General features: G+C 44.9%; 1 protein-coding gene across 2 annotated transcripts in view; it reads left to right on the top strand.

Moving 5' to 3' along the window:
- The first annotated feature begins 12,008 nt into the window (after positions 1-12,008).
- LOC123797543 (solute carrier family 22 member 2) overlaps positions 12,009-14,242 on the top strand; it is a 30,334-nt gene continuing 28,100 nt past the window's right edge. Inside the window, exon 1 of one of the 2 annotated variants that reach the window (XM_045805483.2) lies at positions 12,009-12,747. In XM_045805483.2, the coding sequence (XP_045661439.2) occupies positions 12,337-12,747 (411 nt within the window). In that variant the 5' untranslated portion in view covers positions 12,009-12,336. The remainder of the gene's footprint in view (positions 12,748-14,242) is intronic. The other variant, XM_045805484.2, reaches the window with a different exon arrangement.

Raw genomic sequence — 14,242 nt, 5'->3', positions numbered from 1 at the left:
GGTGGCTCTCCCAGGGTCTGTTTCCAACTAGCTGCAGAATCTGCTTGTCACGTACCCTCTCTGGGCCCCCATTTCTCATCTCTGAAAGAATTGGGAGTCTAGGGACATCTGGAGACATACAGCAACGTCTGGAACATTTTGTCATGACTTAGGATGGGGGTGGCTCTAAGAGCATCAAGTGGGTAAGAGACCAGGGATGCTGCTAGATTGAGAAACCCTAATTTCAACCAGATTGGACTAGATTTTCAACAAAGTAATATCCGGGGCAAACATCCTATGGTTCTAGAGATATATTTCTTCCATTCCAGATTCCTTATTGTTAAATTGTCCCAAATTATGTATCTTCAATATAAATGATAAATTTCACATATTACCAAAAATGTGTGCATAATAAGTGCTTTTTCAATGTTTAACAACAGCAGCAACAACCACAACAGAATAAAGCTTCCTAGTCATTGGGAACATCCTCCTAATAAATCTTTATAATGACAGTTGGCAATGATTCAAAGTCTTCCAGGATACAATCTCTATCCCAGCAGTAAAATTAATCTTTTGGGAAGTTACCTTAATAGTTGTTGGGATGATGTTTGCCAAATAAATGATTCATCAAATAATATCTTTGGTGCTGAAAGAAACAGGAAGTTTGTGAACATCCAGACTGTGGGATTGAGGGAGGCAAGACCTTCTGTCTCTGATTGTGGGTGTTGGGCCCACACACAGAATCTAAAATAAAATAAAGTCAAAAATGTTTTCCCCACCAAATGTCCTACACATTCACCTTTTCCAATAGAGGCTTTGCTTAGAAGAATATGCGTTTTCTTTGCTGACTGCCACCATTCCCCTAAAGCCCGAGTCAGATGTCCCCCTCCCAGGTGCACCCCAGGATATTTGCAGCATTAGACTTCTTGCATTTATTATAAATGTTTCATTTGTCTGTCTGACTCTCTGGACTCCACTTGCCCTGAGGAAGAAGCCTGTGCTTTGTTATTTCTCATCCTCTGCACCTAGCGACAGCAGATACACACCAGACACATCATAAATATTAGTTGACAGTGGTCAATATGGCAGACTTAGAGGATCTCACTGCTCCTTGCACAGAGAAATGTTGGATAGAATCATTGGATAGAGAGCCAAGCTCAAAAGCAAGGAGAGGATATCCCTAGAGGCCTGAGTCATAGAAGGAATTCGAAATCAAAGAGGTGGCTCTTGAGTTTCAACATGAGTTGAGCCCATGGGGTGCCATAAACCCCTTGGCACCTGGAATTTACTGCCTAAGGAAGAACACAAGTCATGGATTTAAGCCCTGTATGTGATGAACAGCTGAAACTGAGTTCCCAAAATAAAGCTAAAGATGGGACATAACTCACCCCCAGAAACACAAAAATAAGGGAAAAATATTTTCAAATGAGTATCTTTTTAAATTTTGAATATGTGAATATATGCGTAGTCAAATACATAATGCAAGAATGCAAAATTACATTAAGAAGAACAAGGAGATTGAAAAGTACCAAACAGAAATTCAGCCATTAAAATAAAATTCCATACACCTGTTAAACTGTAGAATAAACACAGCAGAAGAGGAAACTAATCAGAGGAAAATATATCTGAGAACATAACAGACTTTAATACAGAGAAATAAGAAGGTGGAAAAAATAAACAAAAAGTTTTTAAAAATGAAGGAAAGAATGAAAAACTCCAACTTATTTATGAAAAGACTCCAGTTGAGAAATGGAAAGGAAATAATATTTGAAGGGGAAAAAAAGAAGTAATATTTGAAGGGCAAAAGGGTAGAGAATTTTCTGAAATGAGGACCCCTCCCAGACTTCTCCCCTCACATTGATAGGGCTGTTTTTCTTCAGTGAAACAGGAAAATTTGATTGCTGATTGCATTATTACAATCTCAGAGACCTAAAGTCTGGGAGAGACTAGAAGAAAGTTGCTTCCATGCAAATTCTCTCTGCTCTGAGATCTGTATTTTTCTTGATGCTTTTTCTGAGGCGGTCTGAAGACCACACCCCCAAACATGACACCATATGTGATTTTCTGTGACCACGCTCCCATCACATTGTTCTGTCTCCCCAACCACTGCTGGTTTGATTTCTTTGCATAGAATAGCTAAAGCTTATTCTAATAAATGTTTGTGAGAGAGTAAGCAAACGGACAGACTCTGACTGCAGCCATCAGTCCAGGAAGCCCAATAACAACCTGTAGTAATCAAACTAAATGGCCAGGACCTGATTAATAGATAATTGACAGCTTTCCTAATGTTTGTCTCTCCTTCCAGTTTAGGAGCAGCCCAGAAAAGCCAAATATGTAGCCCTGAGCCATCACCTGTATGCTCTGCTCCGAGTTAGCTGCCTCCAGCTCCCCGGTGCCCACAGCCTCCTGTAGTGCATGCCAGAAGCCATTCCCTTCCCTAAGAAGACTTCCCATCCAGCCTGCCTTTGAACCAAATTACAAGTGATGGTGGCTGGCTCCCTTCCTACAGCAAGTGCTGAAATAATAGCCTTTGCTTCTTTGCATTTGGGTGGTTTCTGTTCATTTTCAAGCTTGTTAATTTTAGCTTTTAGAACAAATTAATTCTTTAAAGAATGAATTATTTTATCCATTAATATGAAAAGAGGTAACATTAATTTTTTTTTTCAAATCTCAATTATATACTTCACATTGTGCTCCTTCTTTCTTGTTTTCAGTAAATGAATTGGGCTTGCTGGTCCCCTAATTTATTTCCAATCCTATGAAAACTATGACCTTAGGCTCTCTCTTCTTTCTATTCCTGAATCAAAGAAACCTAAACTCTGAGACCGGATCTTGAGGGAATCTCAAATATAAACAAAACACTTCAATCAATTGCCATCGTCTCTCCTTTCAACTGGAAGTCCACAGATCTTTCCTAGCCTTCCACTTGAAGTTGTCTTTCTTAGAAAAAAAAAAAAAACACAACGAAGTTTCTGAAGGAAGTAATTATATCGGTGATACGCTTGATAATTTTTTCTCTTAATTAGTAGGGTGATAATCCAAGGAAATGAAGAGGGTGTGAGTAGCTGTTGATTTAGGAACCATACTCCTTGCCCAAACCAGCTTGGCTCTACCTATGTTAAAGTGGAAGTTTGAGAGAAAAAGGGAAATATTTAGATATATTTGTGCTGTGCTGATAGGTCTATAGTATAATAAGCGTTATGAGGCTCTCTATCTGTGCGTGACATTAAAGACTGGATTTATCACTAGCAAATCACAAAGTCCTTCAATTATGGCATTTACAGGATCCCCAGAGATTTGGTTCCTTCCCTCCTATTTATGGATAAGGAAATTGAGACTCATTAAGTAACTGGGTGAGTTATAGCCCAGCTGAGACAAAGTACAGATTCTTTTCTCGTCCAGTACATGTTCCATTGTACCACAAAATGCTCACTGGGCTCCTTTTGGCACCAAAGCTGTGTCCTGACTTTCACATCCCTAATTTGGACATCAGAAAATCGTTTCTATCACTTCAAAACCCAGTGGAATTTGATTCTATTGCCCAAGCTTTATAATGAATTACTCTGATACCTGATTTAAATTTTTTCCCAAATGACCATTCAGACTATGGGCTGTTGAATTGGTATTCACGTAATAAATGAGTAGCTGAGTCATTTGGAATTTTCTAAATGATAGGCGGCAATCCTTGTTAGGATTCCAAATAACAAGGGTTTAAATAGACATGTTACTTTCTCACGAAAAAGCCTAAAGATGCCATCGCAGGACCTACAGGATGGCTCTATGCCACGAAGCCACCATGAATTTGTCCCCTGTGGTTTGCAGTCAAGCATCCCTCACTTTCAACTTCATGATCCACAGTGGAGGCGAGAGCATCAGAACGCTGTGGGGAGAGGAAACAAGAAAGGATAAAGAAGAAAGGGGCAAAGGAGGACATGCACCAGCTGTCTTTTCTTCTTTCCTTCCTTCCTTCCTTCCTTCCTTCCTTCCTTCCTTCCTTCCTTCCTTCCTTCCTTCCTTTTTCTTTTCTTTTCTTTTCTTTTCTTTTCTTTTCTTTCTTCTTTCTTTCTTTCTTTCTTTCTTTCTTTCTTTCTTTCTTTCTTCTTTCTCTGGAAGATTTATTTCATGTGTGAATTTTTATTTATTTATTATTGAAGTATGGCTGACATACAATGTTATCTTAGGTTCAGGTATACAACATAGTGATTCAATAAGTCTATACATTACTCCGTGCTCGTAACCATGAGTGTAGTCCCCATCTGTCACAAGTTGTCTTTTACAAAAGCTTCTCAGAAGCTGGCATTTCCTAGTTGATCTCATTGGCCAGATTTAATCATGGGGCCACACTTAGCTGAAAGAGTGGCTGTAAGTATAGTCTGCATTCTGGATGGCCGTGTTCCCAGTTAAAAGTTAAAATCTCTTTTCCTATCCAAGAAGACAGACATGGGCAATGAAGGATGAACTGTAGCCTCAGCCTCATTGCCGTAGCTTCAGTGTCCTGGAAAATGTCTATTTACACTTGTGCTTTCACCCTCATAAATATGTTTCTATAAAGACCTTTTTCTCAAAATCTTTATAACTTGCATATGTTTGGCCATTTCAGATGCTGTTTTAATACCAAGAGGTGTGTGAGAGCAAGACCACTATGCTATAGTATATTAGAAGCCACATGTTTAGTATGGGCTCTCCAACCGGTGTTTGTGCTCAAGCTCTCTGGACTTTGGGCTTTTATTCAGTTAATCGGTCAGTAAACATTTACCGAACACTTACTGTATGACCCTTGGGTTAGATACATGACCTCACATAAGGATAATGTATTTTTAAAAATCTCTCTCATTAATTTTGCAATAAAGTCATCATATTAGATCTATGAATTTGTAGAATTTTTTTACATTGGAGAATTCAGTGAATTCAAGATTGCAAAATTCATCTGAAACACCAGAGTGAAAAATACACAGAGAAGTTTTTTAAATGTTGTGAATAAGACTTGGGAAATGCTGGAGAATAAAAGTGCTTTGGTAAAACCTTTTTTTGCTTTCAAAATCTACCATTATGAAATAGTTAGATGAATGGTTCAGGGAAAATGAAAATGAGTATGACTAGGTTCCCACTGCTGACACCAAATTATGTAAGTTCTTGGGACATCTGGGTGGCTCAGTTGGTTAAGCATCTGCCTTCAGCTCAGGTCATGATCTCAGGGTCCTGGGATTGAGCCCCACACTGGGCTTCCTGCTCAGTGGGGAGCCTGCTTCTCCTTCTCACTCTCCTTCTGTGCTCCCCCACCCCAAATAAATAAATAAAATATTTAAAAAAAATACAAATTACCTAAGTTCTTCAAGAAATGTCAATGGATCCTATGGTTTTTTTATTTTTCTTATTCTCAAGTCTTTTGTGGTTTCATTCTAATAAGATATGCTGCCTTTCCCAAATATTACTATGCTTTTTTACTCACAACCTACTTCTATGAGAGTAGATACTTTGATGAGCATGGAGCATACATATCAGAATGGTCCACACTCCACACAATGTTGGAAGTTCTTCCCTTAAACAAAATTCAAACTTATCATCAGGACTGGTTTGGGTACAATAGAAGAAGGAGGGCATTTCCATGCTCTGGGGTATGAGTGGGGGTCAGGTAGAAGATGGTAAAGGAGAAAGACTGAGGACAGTGGGGCAGAGCAGGCCTGCATGGTACTGGAGGACATTGGAGGGCATGACCCAGTAAGTCCCCTGACGTATATGTCATCTGTGTTGGTCTAGGGCCACTGGGCACCACTAGTCTCTTTCCATTCTTTAACCAGAGAGATGACTAAGGGGAGCAGTGGGGCAAGCCAAGGAGGGAAGAGTTTGGGCTCCATCACTGGAAACAGGAACAGTGTAACTGTGAGGGTACAGAAGATTTCTGAGAAGCCAGTCAGGTCCTTGTGTACACGAAGTTGACCGAGAATAAATGCCACATGGATTCCATACCTCCCCCTTTGTTAGCTGTATGAGTTTGCTAGGGCCGATACAACAAAGTACCACAAATGGGGTGGCTTAAACCAACAGAAATGTACTCCCTTACAGGCCTAAGGATGAGAAGTCTGAAATCAAGGTGTCAGCAGAGCCGTGCTGTCTCTGAAGCCTGTTAGAGAAAATTCTTCTAGCCTCTTCTAGCTTTTGGTGGCAGCTAACAATCTTTGGCTGGCAACGGCAGCACCAGTCTCTGCCCCTGTCTCCACGTGGCCTTCTCCCTGTGTCTCCTCTTCTTATGAGGACATCAGTCATATTGGATTAAGGGCCCACGTGACTCTAGTATGCCTCACCTTAACTAATTATATTGTCCTCTCCAACCAGATTTCTTTGACCTCAGGACCCAGCGTCAAAGCTTACGGCTTCACTCTGAATTAAAAGATCTGTTTCTGAGAAGCGTTGTGGGTTTTTTTAATCGGTTTGGGATTAATTGACATTAGCATTATGTATGCCCTTTGACTCTGGGATATACATCTGTGTCCAAATTCCCACATCATAAACAAATGAGAGGTTACAAAGGCTGTTATCCTCAGTGCTCTGGATAAAATGATTTTAAGCAACAATAACTTGGTCAAGGAGGAAACTTGTCACTAATCCAAAGTTTAAAAAAATAAAAGCGGAGAATTATGGAAATAAAAATCTTAAAGCCTCTTCTCATTCTTGTCACATTTAAAGGGTGTTCCTTCTATCTCGACTGGATTCACTATGTCTTTGAAGAAAGCAGTCCCACCAAGTTCACTCTTTCCTGGATTTTGCAGAGGTTAAACATCCATGAAAATTTTAATTGTATTTGGATATTAATCAGGTGTTTGCTTTGGCAAACAAAGCTGTGAGAGTCCTGAGCTGCCGGATCAAAGAGCTCTGAATCCTGAAGGCCCAAACGTGAAGCTGCTTGTTCAGCCTGACTTGGAAGCCTAAGGCCAAATCAACACTCAGTATTTAATTTTACATAAGAAATAAAACAATTTTTAAAGACAAGTGTTGTCTGTGAGGAAGGAAACTGAATACCTAACTGTCTGGGTGTTTTGAAAAGTGAGTTTCCCTGTGGCTCTTCGAATTAAGTCTGTGAAGTCTGTTGGGTTGCTTTCATGATTCAGTGTCAAGTGTGTGTCTTGTATTTTAAAGCAGGGGCTCCAGATCTTTTGTGATGCCAACAGCTACTAGCGTGGGTGTGGAGGCTGAGCATGCAAAGGGAGAGAGAAGGTGCTACGGGAGGAAGGGAGCCCTCCTGGCAAAGGCCTCCTGGTCTCAGGCCCATCTGACTCTGACTTCCGTGCTTAAAAGAAATAAGCACAGGGCCTTCATTTTGTAGGGAAGGAAACCAATAAAGGTAAACAAAATAAAAGATGTCATCGATGAAGGAAGCCCAAAGGGAATTCCCAGCAACCCTCCTGTAGCCAGCCTCAACAGGAAGGTAACTACAGTGGGCTGACTGAGGAGTGACCTCCTCTGCCGGCATCGGCCCCATCCCCACTTGGAAAGTAACCACCTGGCTGTGCAGCACACTAGGCAGCCCCTACCTGAGTGGCATGCAGGGTCCTGGATGTAGCACATTAGGGGAAGAAAGGAGCTATAGCACACTTCAGGGCTGTCCCTGGGGGTGGGGAGAATTGAACACCTGCTCTGTGGGAATGGGATAATCTACTCCAGAAGAGAGAAGAGGCCAACGTCAAGGAAAGTCATCTTCAAATCTCTGAAGTTCTGTGTAGGAAAGTTTTAACTTAACTTACCTGACCCCAAAATTGAGACTAATGTCCAAGTGTGTGGAAGATTCTCGAAGACAAATTCTGATACAATATGAGGAACATCTTTCCAGCAATCCGTAATATCCAATGATGGACCAGGCTCACCTGACAGAGGAAGAGTTTGTGTGAAACTATTTGGGACAGATGTCTGTGAGGAATGTAAGCCCTGTGCTATTCTGATGTCCTTTGAGGTCCTTTCCACCTGGATGTTCTGGGTCAAGGCAGATCTTTTGCCCCTATGCCCCTATGCCTGGCCACAGGACCCTATGCCTAACCAGCTGGCAGTGATGCAGGTGGGCAGCAGGGAACTGCAAGTTCAAGATGAGGTGGGGCACAAGGAGGAGAGAAAGAAGGGAGAAGGGGCGGAGAGGGGGAGGAAGGTCTCATGAGTGACTACAGACCAGGGTGAGCCAATAGGCTGGGTAGTCCTGTGTGCTCCTCCTCATTAGCTCTCTGACATGGGTACAGTTGCCCGTTTACAAATTAGGAGGCTGCCCAGATGACACGGATGCTCTAGGGCAAGGCTGGACCACAGTCCAGGCTACGTGGACTTGCCCCTCCTGGCCGCCCGGGCTCCTGCCATTATTTCTGTGAGCCACATAGAGAAGACACAACACACATCACTGTGCAGTAATCTGCCTTCAGTCATCCCTGTCTCAGGTAGACTTCAACTTACCCAAGGGGCAGCACTGACCCAAGACCACTCCTGCTTTTTCACTGCATCAAACATCTAGTGTCAAAGCCATCTTGCATCGCACGGGACCAAAGACCCCCCACCTTGCTGATGGGTCACCTGCTTCTGCCCTGTCATCCTCCAAGGACCGGATGCCTGGGTTGTTGCTGGGCAGGAGTCTAACTGCCCCCCGAACCAGTTCCTGTCCTCCAGTGGGGAGAGCTGAGAAAGTTAGTCTAGACACAACCAGCCTTCCTCCATGCCTCCAGAAGATAGCAACCTGGGGACAATATTTATTTACATTGAGAAGGAACCTGATAAAGATTGAGAAATACTTCCGATATTAATTACAATAATCATCAGATTATGTGGATTAGATGATCATTCACTATAGGATCAGATTAGCCCCTTATCACACTTGTGAGTATGCAAGTACCAACACCCCCCCTCCCCCTAACGGAAGTGATAGGTACACAAGAGACCAGATTCAAATTGTAAATTCTGAGTTAGCTCTATTGTACACCCCCCACCCCCCTCTGTGGTTTCTCTCATCTAGTTGTTCAACTGCCTATGGCTTTGCTGAGGAGTCTAGTCTGTCACCTGCCAAGGATGGAAGTTATGGCAGCCATGCTGTGGGCTTTGCCCCTGTGCTCGTAGTCAATGGAAAATTGTTGATGACAGACAAACCGATTGCTGTAAGGGATCTGAGCTCTTACCTTCTCCTTATCTGGTTGTTCACTGTAAGTAATTCATAGTGAATTTCAACATCCTTTCTCCTTGGCAAACAGCACTCATCTTACCTCTCACCTGGTGCCCTCTCTTGCTCATGGCATGAAGATCTGGTGTCTTGAAATGGATCATGTCAATGAGTCAAATCCAGGGTGCAAGTGTTTGTAAAATGTCCTAGTAAGAAGCACTCAGGACCACCTCTGCGTTCCTGGGATTGGAGTCAAGCGTCAGGATCTTGGTCGCTTTTTAAGAGCTCACTCTATCAGCATTTCTGGTGAAGGAGGGGAGGCGGAGGAAGGGAGCACCCTAGCCTCAGGGTCTGACTCATCCTTAACTGGCTAGCTGACACCGAGGAATTTCCTATACTGCTCTGATCCCCAGTGTCCTTGTCTGTGAAAAAGAAGCATTCACGTCCAGCGCACAGGGGTGTTCTTCAGATTACAGGAGAGAAGTCACGTGAACACAGCACCTTAAAGACAGCCAGGAGCAGAACACGTGCTCTGGAGATGGAGCTCTCTCGTCCCCCTCCTCCATGCCACGCTCTCAGCCACGGGCAGTGGCACTCGCTCCATCCACCTCTGGTTTCCATCATCGGTGCCTGGGGTCAGAGAAGAGGCTGGCGGTGGAGGTCGTGATGCTAAGACCAAAGCCACAGCTGGCCACGTTTGACTCCTAAGAGGAACCACAGACCACCTCAATCTCTCCATGTCAGCCACAGCAACGGTACAGACCTCTATCGTGTGATGGGCATCACCTCCAAGAAGAAGGAGTCCTGGTTCTGGTCATCCTGGAGGGGACAACCAGGTCCAGTAGATAGAGGTTGTACAGGGACAGACACCAGTGTTATCTAAGATGGAACTTTTCCATTAACTAGAAACCTTGGACAGTGAAGCTGGCAGCGTCCAAGGTCGCATCGCCGTGTGTGTTGAAGATCTCATTGAGGGCTTCGTACATCTGACGGAGCCTAGTCTAGGTGACAGCTGCTGCCTACTGGTTCTTCCCAGCTGGGGAATAACGTCCGTGGTGCTCCGCACCCTTGTTCAGATGACTAAATCACACTGCAGGATTGCTGACAGCAACTTTTAAAACAATGCTGTATTGCATGGAGTCCTGACATTCCTTTAAGACTATTTTAAGAGACATCTAGGAGGCAAATACAATTTGAACTTAACAAGAGACTGACCAAAACACTTAAAAGAGGGACGAGATGCCCACAGGGGTCATAAAAAAGCTCTAACTTATTCCTGGGAATCTAGAGAGAGCAGGCGTTAGGTGGGGCTCCTGAGTTCCACGCCCATTGGTATTTCTGGCTTGCCAGCTTCCCCAGCACCCAGTCTGGGTTACACGAAGCAGAAGGAAAACCCAGGGAGGAAACTCACCACCGTGTCTTTGGGCCCAGAGGTCCCTGGCCAGTCGGCCTTCTTTCTGCTGCTCAGTCTCTTACAATTGTTTCATAAATAGTATCCGGGGATTTTCGTTGTACTCAGTGAGAAAAATAAAGGAAAGTACACCTACTCCATTTTCTCTGGAAACAAAAGTTAAATGTATATTTTTCTTAACATTGCCGTATCTTTTTGCTGGTTGGCACTATTTATTTATCTTCCCTTTATTTTATCCATGATTTTTTATTTTATTTGAAGACTATCTCTGCATCTGGGGAGCTCCTCAGGCCTGGACCAGAATGCATCTCAGATTCATGGCCACGCTGGACCACAGCCTCATCTCTCATAAATGCTTCCCGGCACCTGCCACGGCCACAGAACGAGCCACAGCTTTCCGAAGTCTGGTGTTTCCAGAAGTTGAGATCTCACCGCAGCCTACCTCCGGCCTCGGATAGTCACAATACCACCAGAAATGTGATCCATTTCTTGTTGGTTTGGTTTCGTTTTCTATTGCCATGAGCTCTGTGCCGGAAATACTCCCCCAAACTCTTGGTTCTACAGCATCTGAACCCACTCACTTAGCCAGTGGCAAACCAGGGCCGGCAGGGGCAGAGATCATCCCAGCCTGATGCCACCAAGCAGAGCACTCCCTGTGAGCCAAGGAAGGTGCCACAGAGGTTGACAGGAGCCCAACAGGCACCTGCTTCTTGCTTTTCCAAGAGAATAAGAGGCTCGAAGCTACAGCAGGGAAGAGCACCTTTAGAAGCCCCTACTTTTAGGCCCAGGCTATCCCACCCACTGACTGTTCAACAGAAAAGGAAGGAAGAAAACTGGATTAAATTGCTGGCATGTTAATTTGCAGATCTATCAACAGGCCACCTTCTCCAGGTGGCAGCCTTCCACTGTAGTAAGGATCCTTCCGCACACCAGGAAAGACGGGCTGCTTGTCTTGTGTTCGGATGCACCCAGCCCCGTCCTAAAGGGGACCCCATCCTGACCACCGGCAGAAATATCTAGGACCAAAGAAGAATAAAGACACTCCTGCCTGCCTTTGCACTTGACCGGTACATGTGGTGAACATTTTCTTCTTTCTCACAAATGGGTCCAGGGAAGGACACTTCAGGGTCGCGAAGCAAGAATGCCAGATTGGCATTCTTTAAAATCTTTGAAAAGCAGAATTAAAATCAGGAAAAAAAATCAAAACAAACAGCCACAGCATGGATCCCCAGTGAACTCGCTATTGTCTATAGAACGAGGCCAGGGGTCAAATTTGCAAACCGCTTTGAATCCAGACGAGAGCTCTGACCCAAGACCATGATTCACATTACGCTGGGCGGCAAAGCCATATGCGTGTGCGTTCCCTATAGCACCTTAGAGAAGAGGTTGGCTGCGTGGGTGAGACAGGAATATATTAATTTCCTGGACACCGAGTTGACTAGGGAAAGATTAACAGGTCTGCGATACGGGAACGCTCTCCAATTTCTCCCCATGTGATACAGGGGAGGGATTGTTTGTGGTGCTGGTATGAGGCCGCACGAACTCACGGAGAGTGATGTTACAACGAACACAACATCTGGCCTGTTACTTGCTCGGGGCACTTCGGGAGAGCAGCAGGACACACATCCCCTGGAGGAGGGCACGGTTGGAATGAGCCCGAGCAAGTAAAGGTCTGGATCAAAGGCTGGTCACTTGCTGAAGTCAACTCCCTCCCACCCTTTGACTCTTGGTCAAGAGCTGTGCTGAGCTGGCCACGGCGGGGCTCGGGGACACTCGTAGCAGCACAGGGAAAGCATCAGGACTCCTCCTGCCTCTGCTAATAATGCCCACTGTGGATGACATTCTAGAGCATGTCGGGGAATTTCACTTCTTCCAGAAACAGACGTTCTTCCTCTTGGCTCTGCTCTCAGCTGCCTTCGCCCCCATCTACGTGGGCATCGTCTTCCTGGGCTTCACCCCGGATCACCACTGCCGGAGCCCCGGGGCGGCCGAGCTGAGCCGGCGATGCGGCTGGAGCCTGGCAGAGGAGCTCAACTACACGGTGCCCGGCGCAGGGGCCGCCGGCGAGGCCTTCCCCCGCCAGTGCCGCGGCTACGAGGTGGACTGGAACCACAGCGCCCTGGGCTGCGTGGAGCCGCTGGCCGGCCTGGCCGCCAACAGGAGCCACCTGCCGCTGGGGCCCTGTCGGCACGGCTGGGTGTACGACACGCCCGGCTCGTCCATCGTGACCGAGGTAAGTGAGTGTAAGACTTAGGTGAGGAGAAAGCCACTAGAGTAGCTTTTCGAGGAAGAAGCCAGGAAGGCCTGGTTCTTACGCTGTCTGGACATGCTCTTTGGGCTCAAAGGATCTTGTAAAATCCTAGTTTCCAACAAAAACACGCAGCCTCTTATTTGTCTGGAGTGTGAGTGAAGTAGTTAAACTTCATCGAATTCTGCCGCTCGTGATGCCAGCGCACACGAGTTTCAGGGGTACGCAACAGACAAAAGCATCGCAGAATTCCTGGAAATAATTCCAGGAAAAGGACAATTTTCAAGCCTCCTCTCTTTTTTCTGGCAGCCCTCCATTCTGGCAGCATGACAGCTGAGAGCTCATGGAACTCACCTGAACGTTGCCTCAATGCGATGGGATATGTTTTTCTCTTGATGGCTGTTTTTCTCTCTTTGATCTGCTCAAAACGTTTGCATAAAACCATGTGGGGCTGGAGCTTTTGCTAAGACGCTATTCCTTTATTAAAAATTGCAGTCGGCATTAGCGTCTAATTATGAAGCCTCGTTTTAATAAATATAGAGAAAAAAAAGTGAAGACCTGCTTTTATTGGAGACAAAGCAAAACGGGAGGATGCAATTATTCTAAAAACCCAGAGGAAGCCACCTGCCTGGCTTAATTTCAAAGGACCGCCTGGGTAACGTGAAGACCTCCGTATGAACAGACATTTAGGCAGAGGGTTCTCTTCCATCGTCTAATACTTGCATGAAAGCATAGATCCAGGTCAGAGATACAACACCGTACAATTTTTAGAGGCTATACAGCATGGCTTAATCTCATCCCTTCATACAGAGATGAGGAAGCTGAGGCCCAGAACAGAGAACAATCCTGCCCAAGGCCACAGTGTGAGAGCGTTAGCAGTTCACTCTAGAAATCGGATCCCCTCACTTCCGGGCCAGCACCTGTCCTTCCTGCAACACTGCATCTTGTTCCAAATGAGAGCAAACGTAACAGCAAAGACACTCCTGATTGCCCTGCTGTTAAAGAGACAGCAAAGAGAAGCTGAGCAGCCCAATTTCCTCGGGGCACCATTTCTATCCTATTTACACACCCATTTGCTTCTGTGTATTAAAGTTAGAAAGGGAAAGTGGGGGCACCCAGGTGGCTCAGTCGGTGAAGCATCTGCCTTCCGCTCGGGTCATGATCCCAGGGTCCTGGGATCGAGCCCTGCATGGAGCCCTGCATTGGGCTCCCTGCTCAGTGGGGAGTCTGCTTCTTCCTCTGCCCCCCCTTCTCTCTCTCTCTCTCTCAAATAAATAAAATCTTTAAAATATATATATTTAAAAAGAAAGGGAAAATGGGGCGTAAATGGAGTACTTACCTGATTTCAGTTGATTTAGCCAACAACAGAATTAGGCTTAATGACATAGTTCCAGAGGGAATGCTAGATAGATTGTGGGGTAAATCTTTGGTTGTGTAAAGAAAATTTATATAAGCAAGAGAACAGTGGGTTTATTGCCAT

Source organism: Ursus americanus, chromosome 11 (genome assembly GCF_024610735.1).
Source record: "Ursus americanus isolate L20-20 chromosome 11, mUrsAme1.1.p, whole genome shotgun sequence".
Lineage (NCBI taxonomy): Eukaryota > Metazoa > Chordata > Mammalia > Carnivora > Ursidae > Ursus > Ursus americanus.
Note: the sequence above shows the minus strand (reverse complement) of the source record. Positions and strands in the feature narration are given on the sequence as shown.